The sequence below is a fragment of the Calonectris borealis genome, chromosome 1 (genome assembly GCF_964195595.1).
Source record: "Calonectris borealis chromosome 1, bCalBor7.hap1.2, whole genome shotgun sequence".
NCBI lineage: Eukaryota > Metazoa > Chordata > Aves > Procellariiformes > Procellariidae > Calonectris > Calonectris borealis.
In genome coordinates this window covers 96,726,514-96,746,341 of record NC_134312.1, presented here as the reverse complement: position 1 = coordinate 96,746,341, position 19,828 = coordinate 96,726,514, and the positions used below count along the sequence as shown (strand labels likewise).

Here is a 19,828-nt window from a genome sequence, read left to right as displayed (position 1 = left end):
AGATGTTCCCTGACAAAATTTATCTTAAAAAAAAATGCAACAAGTTTCCATTTATTCATTCTTTGTCTGTCTCTATGGGCTGGTACCAACATGGATAAAACTCATGTTAGTATCTCATAATGTTCAAGTAATAATCAATATAGAATTTACTTATTTGTGTATGTGTTTCAAACCATGACAGAATGAAAACTTTCTGTCCAGGAAAAGGTCTGCCTAAACCGTCTGTAGTGCTGGGTTGATGTTGGCAAGTCATGGCTAAGATACAGGTGCGGATCGCTTGTTTTACTGGCAAGCAGCCTGGTGAGCATTTACCACCAGCGAAGGCTCTGAGCAGCTGCCAGCCCCAGCAGCGCAGTAGCTGTAGGTGCGGTAAAGCCCTAGAATGGAGGCCGTTCTGTAGCGCTTGGAACCAGTACAAAATGTCCCTGATGTTTTGTTGTGTTGGCCCTAAGTACTTTTTTTTTTTTTTTTTTTTTCAGAAGGCCTCACCTTCTGGCCATACCATTATCACGTTTCTGTGCGAGTGTTTTAACAGCGGCTCATACCCGCTGCAGCACAGCTATGGTTTGGTATTACCGCTTCTGGGGACTTAGAGTTGTTTGGGAAGCCCATGGGGTATTTTTGCATGATGCTGCCTTTGCAGCATGCAATTCTGTTGGCTTGTTCCAAGCTCAGCGGCAGTTTCCTGTACGGCCATGAACAGACACCACAAACTGTCTTAATTTCCCAACCTTAAAACAAGAGGATCGGCTCTCCCCCACTCCTCCTTGTTGTGCTTTTAAACCATTTGTGAACAGGGATTTTTTTTTTTCTTCCCCTGTGTAGTAAACTGAAGCTGAACTCCGGAGCGGTGTACAAAATCAGATCTGAACAGGCCCCCCAGGATTCACTGCTAGGGTGTTTTTTTAGCCAGGACACAAGCAGCGACCTGCACGGGCTTTTCTCTGCGTGAGCGCTTGTGCTCTCTAGGTCCGGACCCTCCGGTCCGCAAGAAGGCCCGAACACCCACACCGAGCCCCCCGGGACTTCTCGTCCCCGCCAGGCTCTGCGGAGGCATACTTGCAGGGTTAGAGCCAGCAGCCGCGCCAGCTCCGGGCAAGGGCCCTCCCTCGTGGTCATACCTGTTCCTGTAAACTGAGATTTCAGACAAGCGAGTGAAGACATACTTCAGTTTTATTGTTGTTTAGGCATGGATAGAAACATTAATTCTTTTGCACTCTTGGTTCTTGAAACGCGCCTATAGTGCACTCGGAGCAGTGAAAAACCCAGCTCCTAGGACTGACGATTTAAAGTGCATAGGAGATCTAGCAGAATCCCAAAAGGCGAGGAGTTGGTTTTATTCCTTTTTCGTAGCTGTGGAAGTTGAAGGACTTTTTTTCTTCTCCTCTCCCCTGCGTTCCCCAGACAGTGGTACGAAAACTTTCAGCCCGTCCCTATGCTTTCCCTTCTGATCTTTGGAGGCTTATTCTCTGCATTTAAGAACTATCTATCTATCTATCTGTAGTGTTATAAACAAAGACAGGTGATGCCTGCACACTCCTTCATAGGACTCTGACGCAACTTTTCCTGTTTAGAGTCACGCCCACTGCGGGTTTTTTTAAAAAACTGTGTCGCTTGGCAGTGTTCTCGCACCAAAAGAAAAAGATATATTTGTATATAAAGTAACTTTTTTGTGTGTTCACGTTTTATTTTGGAAAAACAGGTGTTTAAAAATTTTAGAATTTTTTTAACAAAATTCTAAAAAGAAAAAAATCACAATATTTACAGAGATAACAGAATGGCTTAGCCACGCAAAACAAATTACTTTGGTTTTTCCCCCATTTTACTTTGGTTTAAATATTAACCAAGATTATAATTTTTTTCTTTTTGCCAAATAAAACAGTAACAAATCAAAGTTTAGAGGCATGTAACAGGATTTCCCTCTAATATTTTATACAGCATAGAGTTTATAGGACATCTGATGTATTTAATCCATGCCAATGCACTACAGGAAGCTTTTATTAAGACATCAGTCACTACTGCCCAGACATTTAACATTTTACAAATTTACAAGTAACAGTGTTTTCTTCCCTCTAAATAATGCAAAAGTGGCAAAATACATTTCCTCACGTCCATCTTTCTCTTTTTATTTATTTATTTATTTTTGCCTACCAGTCTATAAAAACTTACTTTTTCCCTGGATCTTTGTAAATGGAAACCTGATGTTCTGCTTACTCTACTGTTCCTCTCCATCAAAGCTGCCTGTTACTTTCTTCCAGAAACTAACCTTCCGCGTAAGATGAAACTTCTCTCCCTTGACTAGACCTTTCTATTGGCCATTTACCCTAAAATGTTTTCTTATCAGTACCATTCTAAAAGTTCCCTCAAGCATAAAACATGTTTATAAAGTTACAAACTTGAATGTAACTAAAGATACATAGACGTTTCATTGTTACAATTATATGTACTGTTTGATAAATTAGGTACCAGTTAAAACCACTAAAATTATCTCAAGGTGCATTCAATATCTGTAGCATAGTTAACAAAAACACACAAAAAATATATATATATTCTATTTTTGTGGGGAAAAAAATGCAGCTTTGATATGACCACTTTTTAAAAAAAGTTTCCAATTCGCACCGGTATCTTTTTGAAATGAAGAAAAGGTACAGTACTTTAAGGCAGCGGAAAACATAAAGGAATCAAAATTAATCCAGAATTCCAGTTCCTTATCCTAATTCTAACACGAAAGATGACTGATAACGTATCAATAAAATGTGTGTCTTGCTCTAGAAGAAAAGGATTATTAGCCACTGTCTGTACGTAGGCTAGGAATTTTTCATTGTGTTCCTTGCTCGATTCCCAGCCTTCTCCGTGGAAACTCTTTATTCCCTTTGCAGCTGTCTAGCTTTGCATGGTTTTTTAAATGTTCACTTTTATTAACAATTTAGTTTATTCTTGTCACAGCTGTCACCCTTCCTCTTTACCGTCATTTCAAAGAATGAAAAAGGAGCTTGACATTTTCCTTTAAGACAATCTTACACTCTAGGTACTTGCTACAAAGCAGAGGCTTCACTGATAACAATCAGAATTAGACATGTACCTGCTCAAAGGGTGTCATAAAAACAATTGAAATAAAACCATTACACTATACATCAGATTAACAGCAACTCCCAGAACAAAGCCTTACAGTGTATAAAAATAGCTACGTAAAAAATTTACATAAAGGCAAACAAAAAGAAATCTTCAGTGCAGACATTTACAAAAAAATATTTCAAACAGAACACAACATGGTGACCTATTATCATGGCTGTTGCCAAAATTAGTTTGTGGGGCTTTTTTCAGCTTGAGATAATTGTGTCTAAAATCCTTTGAAAACTTGGTAGTATGATCTGTTTAATACTTGAACCATGAATAGCTGTCACTTCTCTGTATATGTTTAAATACAATCCACGTTCATGCTTCAATTGGTCTATATGTATTCTCTGAAAATATGAAAGATAAAGCCAGTTAAACATTTTCAAATATGTCAACCAAAATAACTACTCAGTATCTAACCTTCAAACAAACAGCTACGTGAATAGTACTTTCTTCTGCCATTCAATGATGAGAACACTTTCTTTCATGATAAGAATAGCTGTTGCAATATTGTTCCCGGTAAATCCAGTTAAGTTTATCTGGTAAGTAATGGATTTACGGATAAGCTTTTCTTTATGTAGATCTACTGATCTGAAGAAATAAAATAACTGGAGTAAAAGATTGCACTGAAGGCACACGATGTTATATGAACTCCTATATTCAATAAATACCCTCAGCTAACTTCAGCTCCATCTAATCACTTCAATACTGCAATGTTGCGAAGGTACCAGGTCCAGAAAAAAAATACAAAGCAAGCCCTAACCAAGACGACTACAGAGTTTTCCCATAGAATTGCAGTAGAAATGCTGGGTATTTACACTGCAACTTTTTCAAGATCCAAATTTATCTTCCATTTTTAAATCATTCATAGGGCATAATTTTGGTATTCCCAATTCCCTCTTTCAAACTAGTAAAACAGTGATAGTGCTAGCAAAGTGCATACAGCAAGACTCCATCTCTTTATATACTATATAATCATTCTACCTAGTGAATTCTGAATATTTAGTGCAAAAATAGTGCCTTGTACTTTAAAATTTCAGACAATACTAACATATTGAAATTATTAATAAGGAGAGCTTATTAAAAATAAGCTTTAAATAAGAAACTTTTAAAATCATATAATCATTAAGGTTGGAAAAGACCTCTAAGACCATCGAGTCCGACCGTCAACCCAACACCACCATGCCCACTACACCATGTCCCTAAGCGCCTCATCTACACGTCTTTTAAATACTTCCAGGGATGGAGACTCAACCACTTCCCTGGGCAGCCTGTTCCAAGGCCTGACCACTCTTTCAGTGAAGAAATTTCTCCTAATGTCCAATCTAAACCTCCCTTGGCGCAACTTGAGGCCATTTCCTCTCGTCCTATCACTAGTTACTTGGGAGAAGAGACCAGCACCCACCTCGCTACAACCTTCTTCCAGCTCAGGGGGCTGAGTACCCTGAGGATAACTGCTCTGACTGTTAAAGACTGAGGCAAAGAAGGTGTTGAGTACCTCAGCCTTATCCTCATCCTTGGTGGCAACGTTCCCCCCCGCATCCAATAGAGGATGGAGATTCTCCTTGGCTCTCCTTTTGTCATTAATATACTTGTAAAAGCATTTTTTGTTGTCTCTCACGACAGTGGCCAAGTTGAGTTCTAGCCGGGCTTTTGCCTTTCTAATTTTCTCTCTGCACAACCTAACGAGATCCCTGTACTCTTCTTGAGTTGCCTGCCCCTTCTTCTACAAGCGATAAACTCCCCCTTTTTTCCTGAGTCCCAGCCAGAGCTGGGACTGAGCTGGACAATCTAAACATGAAATGCGGTAATTTCACTCACAACGCACCACCACTGAACACTTACTTCTCTCATTTTTAAGAACAGTAGATGACTAACTCAAGAAACCTCAATACTGTTAGCTGGTTTCCACACTGTTGTGCTACCACAGTGTTAATTTAAAATGGCCTTAGTTGGTCAGAAAAATGGTCTAAAACCCTCCTTTGGGTATTAAGGGGAGAGATGCAGCAGTGGCACATATATATGCAGCAGTGGTGTATATATATGTGAACACCGGGTGGTGCTGTTGGTGCTTTGGAATGCTCCTGTTGTTCCTAACAGAACTTCTGCATTTACCTAATTATTTGTATACAGTTTATTTCATATAGATCCCAGTTGGGGAAGCTTTCATACCTGTTGCATTGTTACTAACTTAATATACAATGTCTCTTTCCAGGACAAAACCGCTAACAGTATCAGTATGTGAAATCTTGAGTAAAAGAATGATTTTGTTCTAAGGAAAGTTTCATGCCTCTTGCAGTGATGATGAATAAAGCTGACTAAAGACTTAGAAACTGTTGCTTCCAGTAAGGGAAGAAGGTTCCTGTGAACATTTCAAGTCATAACGCAAAACCTTCTAAACTATACTTAAACATACTCGTCATATACATACATACACACACATACACACACACCCCACACCCCCCAGCGATATATTATACAAATTTGTATTTTCATTTCCCCAAGTTGTGGATTAAAATAAAGCCAAGTACGAAGTTATGTCTAAATGTCAGGCTGCTTTAATATGTGCGTATGCAGGTATGAATTCTTAACTGGCTGGGGGCTTGAGTCTGTCTGTCCTAATACTACACCACTCAAAATCACTCCACTGCCTAACCTCTGAAAGGTGAGCAACAGACTCCAAGCTACCACTGTGATCGGTAGACACAGATCCCTGGAGAGAAATGGAGAACAAAGAATGTTAAACGCTGCAATATGAAACACTTACCTGGAACGATGACTGACACATTTTGTCTCTTAAGTTTCAGATTTATGATTGTTTTCTTCTAGTTTTTTGTTTTCTTCTATATTTCCAAGATCTTTGTCTACATGTTTTGATGCTGTCCTATAATGAAAAATTAAGGTCATTTTTACGTGTCTACAACACTTTGTTCCACCCTCACGTTCATGACCCTGTCTCCTCCCCTCTCAGTAATACATAAAATTCTTATAGTTCTGGTCTGAGCAGAGCAATAGGCTTGCATATGTCTGTAAATAGACCAACAGCACCAGTTCCCCCACTGGAGTTAGTACCGCAGGAAGTATTGCAGTAGGGTTGTGTACATGTGTTTTACTTTTTGAGGAATTCAGAATTATTCAGAGCTAGCAGACATTTAGTAAGGTTAAATCAGTTGTGCAGATCCATGTTTCTTGACAAATTAATTGTGTAGCGTGTTTCAATAAACAAGAGTTTGCTTTAAGGCGTACTAAAACATTACAAGTGTGGCTAAGATATCTTGATCAACATAGCAATCTTTTGTGTACTTGTAGTAATTGACTTTCAGAGCCCGTGCCAAACGGAAGCTCTTTAACTGTAAAGAAATTAATGAAAATTCCGGCAACACTGAAAAAACCCACTCTGGCTTCCAGATCTGTGCTGGCTATGACTGACAAGCTTTGGGTAAAGAAGAGATTGTGTACATGTTGGGGGGGGGGGGGGGGGGAAAGAGGTATGCCTCATTTAAAACAGCAGGGCTTCCTTAAGGCAAGTAGTGGAGATGAATTAATGAGTTAAGTGCTTAGTTTAGCTTAGCACAGTAAAACCACTAAGCCATTCATTTAATGTGTGAGAAGCCTCACTGTCTGCCAAGGTGAGAGATTCCTGCAGTGCTGCGATAACATTTTGAAGGCCGCAATTTTTAAAATGTAAATGGGCAAATGTGTTTGAGTGGGACAAAGTGAATCCCTTGTGTCAAAGCAGATACTGTATACATATTTCCTCTGTGGATAATTTGTTTCCCCTACAGAAAAGTAACGTCTGTTGTGACAGATTCATGCATATGCTCACCCTTGCTTCAGGGTAAAGACCCGTAGTGATACTGACTTGCAAAATACAATGAAGACACAGGTTAGCAAGATAGTGTGACATGTCACGCTGACACCATGCAGGTATGTACCTCCCAAAACCGCTGATCTGAATATTTGCTAGTGGAGTGTTTCTGTGCACATCCTCCATCTGAGCAAAGGCCGCTAGCAGTGGCTCAGCACTATGCGTGCCCTGAGTTGACGTAGCCTTGAACAGTACTGCTAAGAGAGTACAGTCTAGTCCTCGTCTCAAAAGAGCTTCTGGTGGGGTGCAAGCACACCTAACCCTCCGTGCCTCTGGGAGCCCTGCTGAAATGCTGCTCTCTGGGCTGGGGAGCAGCGTGTGCGGTGGAGTGCCGGGGGGCTTGGAATTCTGGGCCCAAAATCCCACCGATTACACTGAATGGGACCATTCTAAAATCTTTTGGGTTTTAGAGTAGGTTATTTCCTGAGTACCTCTAAGTTTTAATGCTTCAACGCTGTATCTACCTTTTACTATTGGGTTGAGAGTGCCTCTGTTATGTCCGTGTGGCTGACAGCAAGGTGTCTGTGCTGAAAACCCACTTACTGCAAAGGTCCAAACTTGTGCTTATTGCAGGCAAATTTAATTTTTAAAATGCTGAGATTATATCACAGAGTAACTTGTTCTACAGGGGTAAATTTCTATTGTGCAGTTAACTTTCTTCTGATATTCAAAACCTGAAACACGTGATGTGCACAGCAGGACAGGATGTAGGATGCAACGAAGAAGAAAATTCAATGCTTTGGTAGAGATTGACCTTCTATGATCTTAATAACCTTTCACAAACCTCTTTAAGCCTAGTAAAAAAGAAACAAACCCTCAAACAAACACATCCCTTAAAAATTAAAAAACTTCTTTTTTTTCCAATTAAAAAAATGTTTGTTTTGGGTCGAGCACAGGATTTGGCTTGTCATGTGGCTAATAAGCCTTTTCCATAAATAAGTCTTACAAAATTGGAGACAGTAGGGAAAGAGATGAAAAGTTGAAAGAATCTGGACTCGGGCAACTACCTGAGCTGAAATGAGTTGGAGGCGAGAAAGCAGTATCACGCACATCCACCCTCGTGTAACCGCTTATGTCTGCTCTTGGAGACAAGAGAGTGGACTGGCTAGACTATCGGCATGGCTCAGTGTGGGCCTTTTTTTTTTTGGCTTCTTATCAAGAGTTTTACAGTGCCCAAAGCAGACTGGATTTCACAGGACCTGACACTTAACAGCAGAGAGAACTGTAACTAGCATTACTGGTCCTTGATGAGGTTAGAATTGTTCAGTGACTAAAGCTGGGAGGTTCTGCAATGCGATCAGGTTTTGATTTTTGAAGTGTTCTATTTTAGTTCTGCATTCAATGAAACGGTTGCCCTCACGAAATGTCACCTCTATTTTCCTAAAGCCAGAATGGGTGAAAATGGGAGATTTAAAAGGCAGGCAATCCAGAACTCTTTTGGAGGACGGTATATTCCACTTGCTTGAAATGAAAGCAGCAGCAGTTTTTCATGTCTGACAATCAGATGGATTTAGATTCTCAGTGCCCGAGACTGAAATACAGCAGTTTAATTCTGGTGCTTCGGTGATCTTGCTGACTTTTTTTTTTTTTTTTTTTTGTTCCCCAAATACTGATACCTAGCAGATTCACCACCTCAGCACAAGCAATACTGCTGCCTTTTTTACTGCTATCTAAATAGCGTTATTAAGAGACAGAAGAGTAACGTTGCACTGAGTTGCAGCAGTGTGATCCACTGGCAGTGCCCTGCCAACAGCAGAGGAACAGGCGACCCTGGCATGGCACAATCCTCAGGGCTTGACAGACGTGGCCGGGGTTTGTAACAGAGAAATGGCTCAAAACATGGTTTCCGTCACTTCCTGAGGTGACTTGAGGCACAGGACAAATGGTCCTTTGCCAGCTGAACATTCCACAACAGTTGTTCCTTACTATTTTTGTGCATTAACTACTGTCAGCTTGCTCCAGCAACTCAAGAGCGACTTCCTGATGCTGTCTGAGCAGCTGGGCCATGCGGTCCGGATGGATGGAAATATTCCAGAGGATTTGCTGAAAAGGGCAAGACAGCCCACTTGCCCAGGCCGTCTCACACACTTTCACATTGTCTACAGCTCCACAAACAAAGCCCACACCTTAGCATGCTCTAGCCATATTGTTCTGAAGAATGAGAAGTGGGTTGTATGAATACGAGTTTACTTATGTCTCTCAACGTTTCTTTTTTAAATTCATTTGTAAAACACGGATCATTCTGAGCTCTTGCTAAAATTATGACTCATATTTTACATTTATCTATGCTTGCTCTTCAGGAAAATAATTATCCTCAGGGAATCCTAATCAAAGTCTCTCTGTAAGTAGTACCAAAGTGAGGTTTTTCGTTTTCTTCAGAGGGTATGTGTGTGCTGAGGGGCCGTTAGTTTCATGGATTTTGTTCAGATACTGTTCATAGCATTGTTTTTAATATAAAGACCATTTTCCGTCTCAATTGTTTTGCCTGCTGTAGAGTAAATATAGACTGCATATAGAGTCATATAGACTGCATTTGAGTCACACAGATGGCTCAAAAATTGTTGTTGGATTTTAATTCCTGATTTCTTTTAATCTCACAAGTCTAGGCCTCACCCTCAATACTGCTTAAGGAAGAAAATCTGCAGTGCTCTTTGTCCTTGTTACCCAAGCTTGCGATAATGACAGGTAAGAGAATACTCGTAGGTGTAGTTCTGGGTGCTGAAGCAAGAGCCACGAATTTCATTAAAGCTTGCATTACTTTTGAAAGGCATGTTAGACACTCAACTGCACTGTTGCAAAAGATTTTCTAGGAACTAACGGTCTTATACATCCAAATCTGGATTATTTGCAACCTCTTTCTATTTACCCCAATCTTGACTTCCACTAATTATTTTCAAACATCCATCAGTAGGAAAAAAGGCAGAGATATTAGAAAAATATTCCAGTCATCAAGAAATGAGTGACCACTTTTTAATTTGTGCTACTTTTATGGACGTTTTGTGACATGAACTGACACTTTCAGAGATGTTTGTAACTTTGTTTTTTCTCTGGAAGGAAATTGCACGAAAAACAATAAAAATCCTGAGTCTTGTTCAAAACATACAGCAAGTTTCCTATGTATTTGGCTAGCCACATTTGGATTCATATGCTAGTTTCCTATAAAGTATCAGAAAAGCAGAATTGTTATGCTTCAAGTGTTCAGTTTCAGAGACACTAGTAACATTCTTGATTACTCTGACCTAAGAAGAATTTCAAGAGTTCGGTGTGCTCTGAGTATGAACAATCCTCAGACTGCTACTGTGCTTCCGTTTGCCCAGCTGAATTTTCCCTCACTGCATTTTATACCACTTTAACCTTCATCTAGCCTCATGTGAACTGAGATTTGTGCACCTCCAAACCCAAGGAGCAAAAATGGGACAAAGGTCCAACCCACACCCAAAACTTCCATGCCTAGACAACAGGGATACAGGGTGCTGGGTGCATTATTTTCTTTTTAAACCTTTAATTTGTGCTGTACTCTCGGGTGTTTCTAAAACGGTGAAAATTCCATATATGAAGGATTTACTGAAGATGGGTGTCCTAGAATCACTTGACTGAGATCTGACACAAAAATTTTAGAAAGATTCTGAAGTGCTAAGTTACATTCTGTTTGGTGCAAATTAGTTTAAAATATCCTTTTTGGAAAAAGGAAAAATCTGTAGAAAACAAGTCTTTGGCCTTCTGCTCAGATGAAGGAGAAACATAGCATGCTGGGGTAGGTAGCCTCAACTCTTTATTCAAGAGGGGGCTAGTTGCAGGATGTGGAATACAGATGAGTCCCTGATTTATGGGATAATATTCATAGTGAAAAGAATATGTGGCAATAATCAGCTTTTGCATCAAGTGGAGCTGAGGCAGTGAGTAACTATATAAGTGATTTATTGTGAATATATTCCAAGGCTACAAGTATAATTCCTACTTAGTGTGGATGACAAGACAATAGAAGATTATACAAACCACAACACCAATAATGAAAAAAAGTAATGTTTTTCTTGCCTCGGCAGACTTGGAAAGTTCTGTGCTGCTGCCTTCTCAGACTTTCCTTTGGCGTCACTTTGGGGATAGAGATTAGGTGAGTTACTGTTCAAGGGTGGGTTCAAAAAATAACTACTAACACTGTTGGCCTGTATGGAGATGGAGGGGTTGTGATTAGACACACATTGTGTCTAAAGGTGGAAGGTGCTTTTTGCAAGGTCTACTTTGATTTCTAGGCTATAATTCCTGCTGAAACCTTTGTCAGAATAGGCACTGACACTCTGCTTGCTCTTGCAAATATGGCGTGCAGAAAGCAGGGAGGATAACAACAGATCAACTTAAATATATGCTGAGAACAGGAGATTGTCAGTGATGATGCATCAATTAAGGGTTTCAGAGGCCAGCAACCATGTATCAAATATGAAGACTATTATTTAACGATAAAGGGATTTTCATTTTGTTCCCAGTGAACCTGTCTAATCAATTCTAGCTCTGATTTTTACTCGAAGCTTGTAGAAGAGAAGTTGAGCATGAGGAAAAGTAGTATTGTCCATTTAGAATACGCTGTATCCTATCTTCGAAGCTGAAAAAGTTATCTTAAGTCATAAACTCACCTCAGCAAAGGACATGCTATATTCTAAGATTCTTGTTAGCTCTCCCCACATACATAATGGTACAAGAAAAGATGCATCACCTTCTCTGCCCTCCTTATACCCAAAACACCTCTTCCAAAAAAAAACAAACCAGTGAATCAGAGTTTCATGATTCCACATTCTCACATTCAAAAGGAAACACAAAAGAAAATGATCTAGACATTATTAAGCTAGGAGCAAAGTGTGGGAGGAGGAGCTCAATGTTATTAGTACTTTTTCATTTCTACCAAAAGAAGCATAAGCTTTGCAAAAAATATTTTTTTTTCCTGTATAATATCTGAATGTGGTTCTGTGCTTGGGTAATTTATAGCAATTCTTTATTTGAAAAACTTCCAAAACCTGCTCAGTTATGGCTGGAGTAAAATCCTTGTGTATTATCCAAAAAAGAGTATTTGCAAGCAGATGGAGAATTCCTTCTTGTATTTTCACATCAATGAAAACACATTTATTCATAGTAAAATCCCACTGGTGTATTTTAGATCTCATTTGATCTAACTTTAATGAAAGGTCACAGAAGGAACAACTGAACTTTAAGATTGCTTCTATACCTGTACCCATTTGTGCATGTTATGCATAACTACCTTAATCTTTCCTGTTAAGAAGCAGCTGTAAGGAACCCTGCAGAGAGCAAGCCTGCCCTCAGTTTTCCCTGGAGACAAATGCGTGGGGATAAGACCAAATGGCATAGAGTCATGGCTATCTTTAAAAGGATGGAGAAACATGGTTACTTTTTGAGATCGTCCAGTTTATTTTCTAAAGTGAGCCTGTGTCGTAATAAAGAAACTTGAAAGCAAGCAGGACTCACTGGCAAATCCTGTTCTATGCCTAGGATGGCTAAAATGTATTGATTTGGACAACAGCTTCTAGTTTTTCAGCAACACAAGGTCTATCTTTACCAATTTTACTGCAGAAATCTCGAAGTATATATGAACAAATGAATTAAGGATCTCTCTTCTCCCTGAGATGGTTTAGACTTATTCTGTAATTTATTCCATTTTTAAAACAAACGAGCTACCCAACTTCTAAACGAAGACAGTTTCTAGTACCAGTAAAGCCACACAGAGGTAACATCCCACAATTAAGTAGCAGGTACTATATTTAAATGCAAGAATCAGCACAGACTTGGCTGTCAGGAAACAGAACCTCATTACAGGTGATGATCTGTGAAAAGTCTTGGAGTCCCACCTCCAGGAGATGTGTCTGTGAAGCACTAGCACAAGCTGATTGGACCTACCAGGTTTTCCCTTCTCTATTAAATGCACCTACTGTAACAACTTTTCCCCACTCAGACTACTGGAATGCTGCAGGAAGGAAAACAGATAAACACACATTTCCGCGTATGATTTTTTTTTTCAATTTAGTATCAAGTTTTCCGTAAATTCTTACTTTGATTTCTTCACATAGAGCCAGTAGACAACACCTGCAACGAGAGCAGCCAGCAGAAGACCGACTACAATCCCCACTATTAGCTTTGCCTGGTCATTAACCTTTTCGCTATTGTCATCTGAAGCAAAGAACAGAAGTTAATGAGGTGACCTATGATAAAGTAAAGCATTACACTATTTCTAAAGAATTTTCATCAGAAACAAGAAAAGGGGTCAGAACGTAAAAATTAAAAAAAAGTAGGCATTGTTCTTAAAAATACATTTAAAGCTTCAAGAAAGTCACATTCTTAGTCAATCATGGCACTAGTTATTTCAAATCAGGTCCAGCTTTGAAGGACTGTGGAAATTGTTCAGTGACACTACATAGGTCTTGAACTGAGACAATCAACAAAAAGGGTTATGGAGATAGAAAACCATACATACCATTTCTATCCTCTGGCTCATCGTATTCTGGAATACTTACTGAAACGAAAAAATGTTAAAATTAAATTAAAGACAAAATGTGTTACACCTGAACATCACCTTTAATTGCCTATTTACAGCAATGACAGAAACACTGAAACTTAATTCAGTGTTTGCCAAACAATAAGGTAATTAATCTTATCTTTAAGCAGAAGTCTTTCCTTTGTAACTATAATATCTCCAGTTGAAGAATCTTATTCAAAGCCTGTAATATTAATCTCAGAAATATTTCTGACTATTTCTGTGCTACCCTTCCACAAACTGTAGCTTCTCACCACCTTTCATCATTGAAAAGTGACATTTGATTAAAGCCCAGTATGGCTGATTTCTGTTCTGAATCAAGTCATACCAGAAATACTAAACTGGAATTTGGGGACTGAAAGATTATGTTAATTTAGTAATAAATAAAGACTTTCATCTTTGTAAATAATGTATTATTTTGCAATATTTTTGTACTCTTATGTTGTAATATTATTTTGTAATATTTTTTAAAAAAATAAATAATATTTTACATACATGAGATAGCTAGCCAAGAAAGTCAGGAAGACTAAGGGACTTCATCCAGAAAGCTATCAATAAATTTTACGTACTACTGATCCAGACTGGATGTAATATTGCTTGACTTAAGACAAAAAGGTTAAATGTCTTAGGATCAACATTACTATGCAGACCTACTCTTCATACGAGTGTGAAATGTGGGTACTTTATGTGAAACAACAACTTTAAGGAAAGGGTCTTCGGAAGACACTCACTAGCAGAGACGTTCAGGGAGGTCACAGTCCTTTCTAGCTGATTTTCTGCAATGCAAGTTAAAGTCACATTTTCCTCGGGAGCAATTACAATTTTACTGGAAAATTTTCCATTAACATATTTGGTCTCCTCTGTCTGAAAAGGTAAAAAATGAAGATTAGTATCCTTGAAAAACGCAAAGAACAATACATGCGTTACCTGTATTACACACTGAAAACATTCAGAGAGAAATAACTTTCAACTAACATTTCAGATTTCCAATAGAAATAATGCATTATTTTATTAAATGGTAATGTGAATATTTGCAAGAAAACACTTTGGCCAAAATATCCAGTTATATCTACATTTTGTATAGTGTACAAAGTGTAAGAGCACTGGTAAAGAGGCATTTTTGAGAAATTTCACCACATCCTGTATTTGCTTTTGTTTCTTTCAACAATCATAGAATCATTAAGGTTGGAAAAGACCTTTAAGATCATCGAGTCCAACCGTCAACCCAACACCACCATGCCCACTACACCATGTCCCTAAGGGCCTCATCTATACATCTTTTAAATACTTCCAGGGATGGTGACTCAACCACTTCCCTGGGCAGCCTGTTCCAAGGCCTGACCACTCTTTCAGTAAAGAAATTTCTCCTGATGTCCAATCTAAACCTCCCTTGGCGCAACTTGAGGCCATTTCCTCTCGTCCTATCGCTTGTTACTTGGGAGAAGAGACCAACACCACCTCCCTGCAACCTCCTTTCAGGTAGTTGTAGAGCCCGATGAGGTCTCCCCTCAGCCTCCTCTTCTCCAGACTAAACAACCCCAGTTCCCTCAGCCGCTCCTCATAAGCCTTGTGCTCCAGGCCCTTCACCAGCTTCGTTGCCCTCCTCTGGACACACTCCAGCACCTCCATGTCCTTCTTGTAGTGAGGGGCCCAAAACGGAACACAGTATTCGAGGTGCGGCCTCTCCAGTGCCGAGTACAGGGGCACGATCACCTCCCTGCTCCTGCTGGCCACACTATTTCTGACACAGGCCAGGATGCCTTTGGCCTTCTTGGCCACCTGGGCACACTGCCGGCTCATGTTCAGCCGGCTGTCAACCAGCACCCCCAGGTCCTTTTCCTCTGGGCAGCTTTCCAGCCACTCTTCCCCAAGCCTGTAGCATTGCATGGGGTTGTTGTGACCCAAGTGCAGGACCCGGCACTTGGCCTTGTTGAACCTCATACAGTTGGCCTCGGCCCATCGATCCAGCCTGTCCAGGTCCCTCTGCAGAGCCTTCCTAACCCCCAGCAGATCAACACTCCCGCCCAACTTGGGGTGGGACAAAATTTCCAAGTGACAAAATTCTTAAAGAAAACCCAAAACCAAACTTCTAAGTTCTCATTTCTTTCCATCTTGTCGTTTTTCATTTATGTCTTTATAAGGAAAATAATCACTGTAAGTTTTCCACTTCCTGGCATCCCAAGTTGTTTCCACAGTAAGCATTATTTTGCAAACTATTTAGTAGTACCTGCAGTATCTGTACTGTAATTTGTCCATTTACTTCAAGTAAATGGACAAATTTTGACAGCTATACATAATTTCTGTAGGATTAAAGCAAAACCTAATGGAGTAATGAAATCTACAGGAGCACTGTGCATTGTACTTCCAGTCTCTGACTGCTTGTATAGATGTCTCATTTATTTTCCCTGCCAAGGCAAAATGTGGCAATGCTTTGCATGTGATTTGGTAATCAATATGAAAATACTTCAGTTTGTTTATTTTCCAGGTATTCTTCCTGCTGCGTATGGGTACTCCTTACTTCTCCCCCAGGATGACTGCATTATGGTTCTGTTTCCAGTGACAAACAACAAGTACAACCATACAAAAACAACTATAAAAATTAGGATAAAAACTGCAAAGCCCATAAGGAACTATATTGACTGTATTTTCTGACCTGTACTTGCCACATTTCATTACATTTCACCCAGTTAATGCCTACATCAAGTACCCATTTGCTTTCTAAAGTAAGTTCTATAGTTCCATCATTATTTGTAAATTCTTTACGCAATGGCAAAATCACCACACTACCCAGATAAAATGACTAAGTACCCTCACTTAAAAATACATATTTCATTCGTAACCTTTTCTTTTTCCTTCCAGCTTTGCAGCCAGTGGATCTTCTGTGCCTTCACCTGCCCTATTCAAAAGACCTTTATCATCAGAAATCATCCATGTAAGGTACCATGTAGCTACAGCTACCACTTAACTTTCTCTTAGATAAATGAAATAGCCTTAGTTTCTTCAATCTCACTGCCTGGAAAATGTTCCTTGATTTTAAATTGCATCTCCTATGCACTATCTTTTGGTGCATAAAGTAATAAGAAAGATACTTGCTTTATTTATGATGCTTCCACTACCAGTAACTGTCCATTGCACTGCTGGTTTGGGGAAACCTTCCACATGGCAGACAATTGTTTTAGACATTTTATTTGTGTTGGTTTTCTTTGTCATTCTGATTTGAGGTTTTCCTACAAGAACAATATTACAGTTAACCATTTTGTTTGAAAAGGACAATTAATAATCATAGCTATCTGCTCCCTTACCTTCCACAATAAGTTTAAGTGTCTTTCTTTTCTTTAACCCTTCTACCTCCTGCAGAGTAGTTTCGCAGATGTAGTTTCCAGCATCTTGATACTGAAGACTTGAAAATGATGGACTTGTTTGCATTCTGGTATTGTCCTGATAAAGGAAGGAGTTAATCTCTGAATTCTAACTCAGAATACATTAACCTCTAAATTACAAATGTGACTACTATCAACAGAATTTTTCACATGCTTTGGTAGGTTAGAGCCTCATTCTTGAAGTGTTCCCCCATTAATAACTACATTTGAATAGCTGACAGCAACATAACAGCATGAAAAGTAGAAACTGCTGGAGGTTTATAAAAGCCACCTCCCTTCTTCTTGAACAACTTTGCTTTCAAATCAAGGTAATAGATGTGATCAATTGTTAGTTATGAGCTTTCCTAGTGGGTTAGACAAAAACACAAGTGGTACAAACTGTTTGAGACACAGACAACTCTCCTTTAGGAACCATGAGATCAACATATGCTACTAAACAACCATCAGGTATCATTATTTTTAGTTTCCAGCAGTATAGGTTTAATTTAAACCCACCATCTCTGACAGCTACCTTTTTCACCAGCCACTGAACACCAGCTGCTAACATTCAGTCTCTCAACCTGCCTTGCCCTTTTATTATGTTTACTGGAACCAAGACCAAGCTTGCCTCTGAGAAAATGATTAATGAATCCAAATTCCTCCAAACGGGCTTTCCTTCTTAGAGGGATCTGATTCTCAAAGGGCCTTGTATAGACCACTTCAAAAAAGTTACATTTGTTTTGCAGTAGGCATTACTCCTCTCCATTTGAAAACTGAGCCGATAATTACAGTAACTGATTTTCAGTCATCAACTTGGGTCAGTAGTTCTCATTTTAGCAGTATGTATAAGACTCATTTTAACAATATTCTTTAAAAAGCCCAATGAATGAATGAACGACTTCCTTCCAAAACACTGAAGTAGCAGCAGTAATATGAAGAGGTGAACGCTCAGACGAAGCATGAAATAGATGAATTACTGACCTTTATCCAAAACACAGTTGCATTTCTACTAGAAGAAATCGTGCATGACACAGGCAGGGCCTCTCCAATCTGTTTTGTGACTTCTCCACTAGGAGTAAGCTGCAAATCCAAATCTGGGATAGAAAGAACATTTGACAAAAGTTCATCTCAGAACGCCTGGCCCATTTCAAAGGCTTACCAAGGAAAGAAAATGTGACTAATTGCACTCATTAAATTCAAGATTTCAGTTCTTCAATAAAATCTAAATCAATTTTACAAGTAAGGGTGAAGAAAGAATTATTCTAAAATAGGCACTGCAGAACATTCACGTTTTTACTGTAATTACAGGCTAAAAGGAAAAGCAAAACCACACTAATCACTAGACAAATGGATACTTTTTTTTTACCTTGTACTGCTGAAAGAATGACAGAGGAGGTACAAGAAGCTGAAGGAGTACTTCACACGGCAGTATGTGCATCTTGAAAGGGGAAGCACAGACTGCTGTGAGGGTAGCTTGCTATGGGCCAGGTAGGAATGCATCTTCAGGGAAGGACTTGTGTAGGTGGGGACAGATTTACCTAAACAGTGAGTGCGCATAGGAGTGTAGAAGGATAAGGGGTAACTTTCTCAAATCTGATCAAACAAGATTTTTATCAGATCATAAATGATCTGAGACATGATACTGACTGAACGGGTGACGGGTCTGAATTATAGGGTTGGGGGGCCACATATGAGGCCCTTTGATTTATTTGTTTTCACTTGTAACTTAAAAAGCCATTTTTGTGTAACTGAGTCAAAGCTTTGCCTAACCTGTTTTGGCTCCAGAGAAATTGCAGAGTTGGTGATAGCTTCACACAAGGCGGGGTGAGAGCCAGTAACAGAAAGGTGAGGAAACACTGCTCTAGATTTTTCCTGGTGTATGGATTTGGCAGGCTAGTCATTTCTTTTTTCAAAAAAAAAAAAATATCCTACACTGAAAGAAAAGCAGAGTTTGCCAAGCGAAACCTCTATTTTGCTTCCCCTCTCACAGTGCCTTGCTTGCGAGCCAAGTTGCCTGGTTGAATGACTATTACAGATGCACACACACATACAGACAGACACAGGCTCAAATGGCAAGCCCACAACATTTCATCACAAATATAGTACTTGCTGGAAAAGGACTGCAAAACATCCTTTTGGATTTTAAGCAGAGTTTAAAAAAAGCTTAAAGCAAAATCACAGTTGGTAGGGGAAGGCAAAAATAGTGAGTTTTCCTTAACAAAACAGTGAACTTAGCTACTGACTTCATTCAGTGGTTGCCCTGGGAACACCATTATAATTAAAGGCAAAACTTCAGGGAACAACTAGGGTCCATCCTGTACTATTAGTCTGCATTATTATCTGTGTTACCAGTCTAATGCCCAGTCCGAGAGGTTGTAAGAACTGTACTTCCATCTGTGCATGAGTAAAGCAAAGATCTTACTGAAGAGATAAAATGGCATTTTGTTTCTGTATTCCTGTGGGGATTTCTCCCCCTGCCTCCCCAAACTAGTAAATGCAACCCAACTAACAAGGTACTCCAGATCTTACCATTGCTTCCACAAGGAAAAAAAACAGAAGGAAAAAAAATAAGACAAGACTCAGCCAGTGAGCATTTGTATATAGATTCTTCATGAGACGTGTTTCTTCTTGCTCTGTTACTCTTGAGCACATACTACTGAGGCAGAGGTGGTTGAAGAAAAAGGCTAAGATTTCTCCCGCCCGGCCCCCCGGGTGACTTTTCTTCAACATCTACTTAAACCTTCTGTTCTTTGAAGCAAGATAGCACCTCAAACCCAAGAGATGACCAAAGACCATACAGGAAGGATTCCTCTCACATACGCCACAGGAAGCAGAAACTCATTAAATTTTTGGCCTTCACCTCAAGCAATACTGACACTGAGCCCAGAGCAATCCTTCAACCCAGTCTTCCTCCAGGGTAGCATGCCTGCACCCCCCCGCCCCTCCCCT

General features: G+C 39.6%; 1 protein-coding gene across 1 annotated transcript in view; it reads right to left on the bottom strand.

Moving 5' to 3' along the window:
• Positions 1 to 1,155: 1,155 nt before the first annotated feature.
• Positions 1,156 to 19,828, bottom strand: part of ALCAM (activated leukocyte cell adhesion molecule) — a 117,620-nt gene continuing 98,947 nt past the window's right edge. The window contains exons 9-16 of the mRNA XM_075168511.1: positions 17,861 to 17,973; positions 16,823 to 16,958; positions 16,614 to 16,747; positions 14,252 to 14,384; positions 13,461 to 13,499; positions 13,039 to 13,156; positions 5,885 to 6,001; positions 1,156 to 3,464 (exon numbers count right to left, since the gene is read on the bottom strand). Coding sequence (XP_075024612.1) covers positions 5,914 to 6,001; positions 13,039 to 13,156; positions 13,461 to 13,499; positions 14,252 to 14,384; positions 16,614 to 16,747; positions 16,823 to 16,958; positions 17,861 to 17,973 — 761 coding nt within the window. The 3' untranslated portion in view covers positions 1,156 to 3,464; positions 5,885 to 5,913. The remainder of the gene's footprint in view (positions 3,465 to 5,884; positions 6,002 to 13,038; positions 13,157 to 13,460; positions 13,500 to 14,251; positions 14,385 to 16,613; positions 16,748 to 16,822; positions 16,959 to 17,860; positions 17,974 to 19,828) is intronic.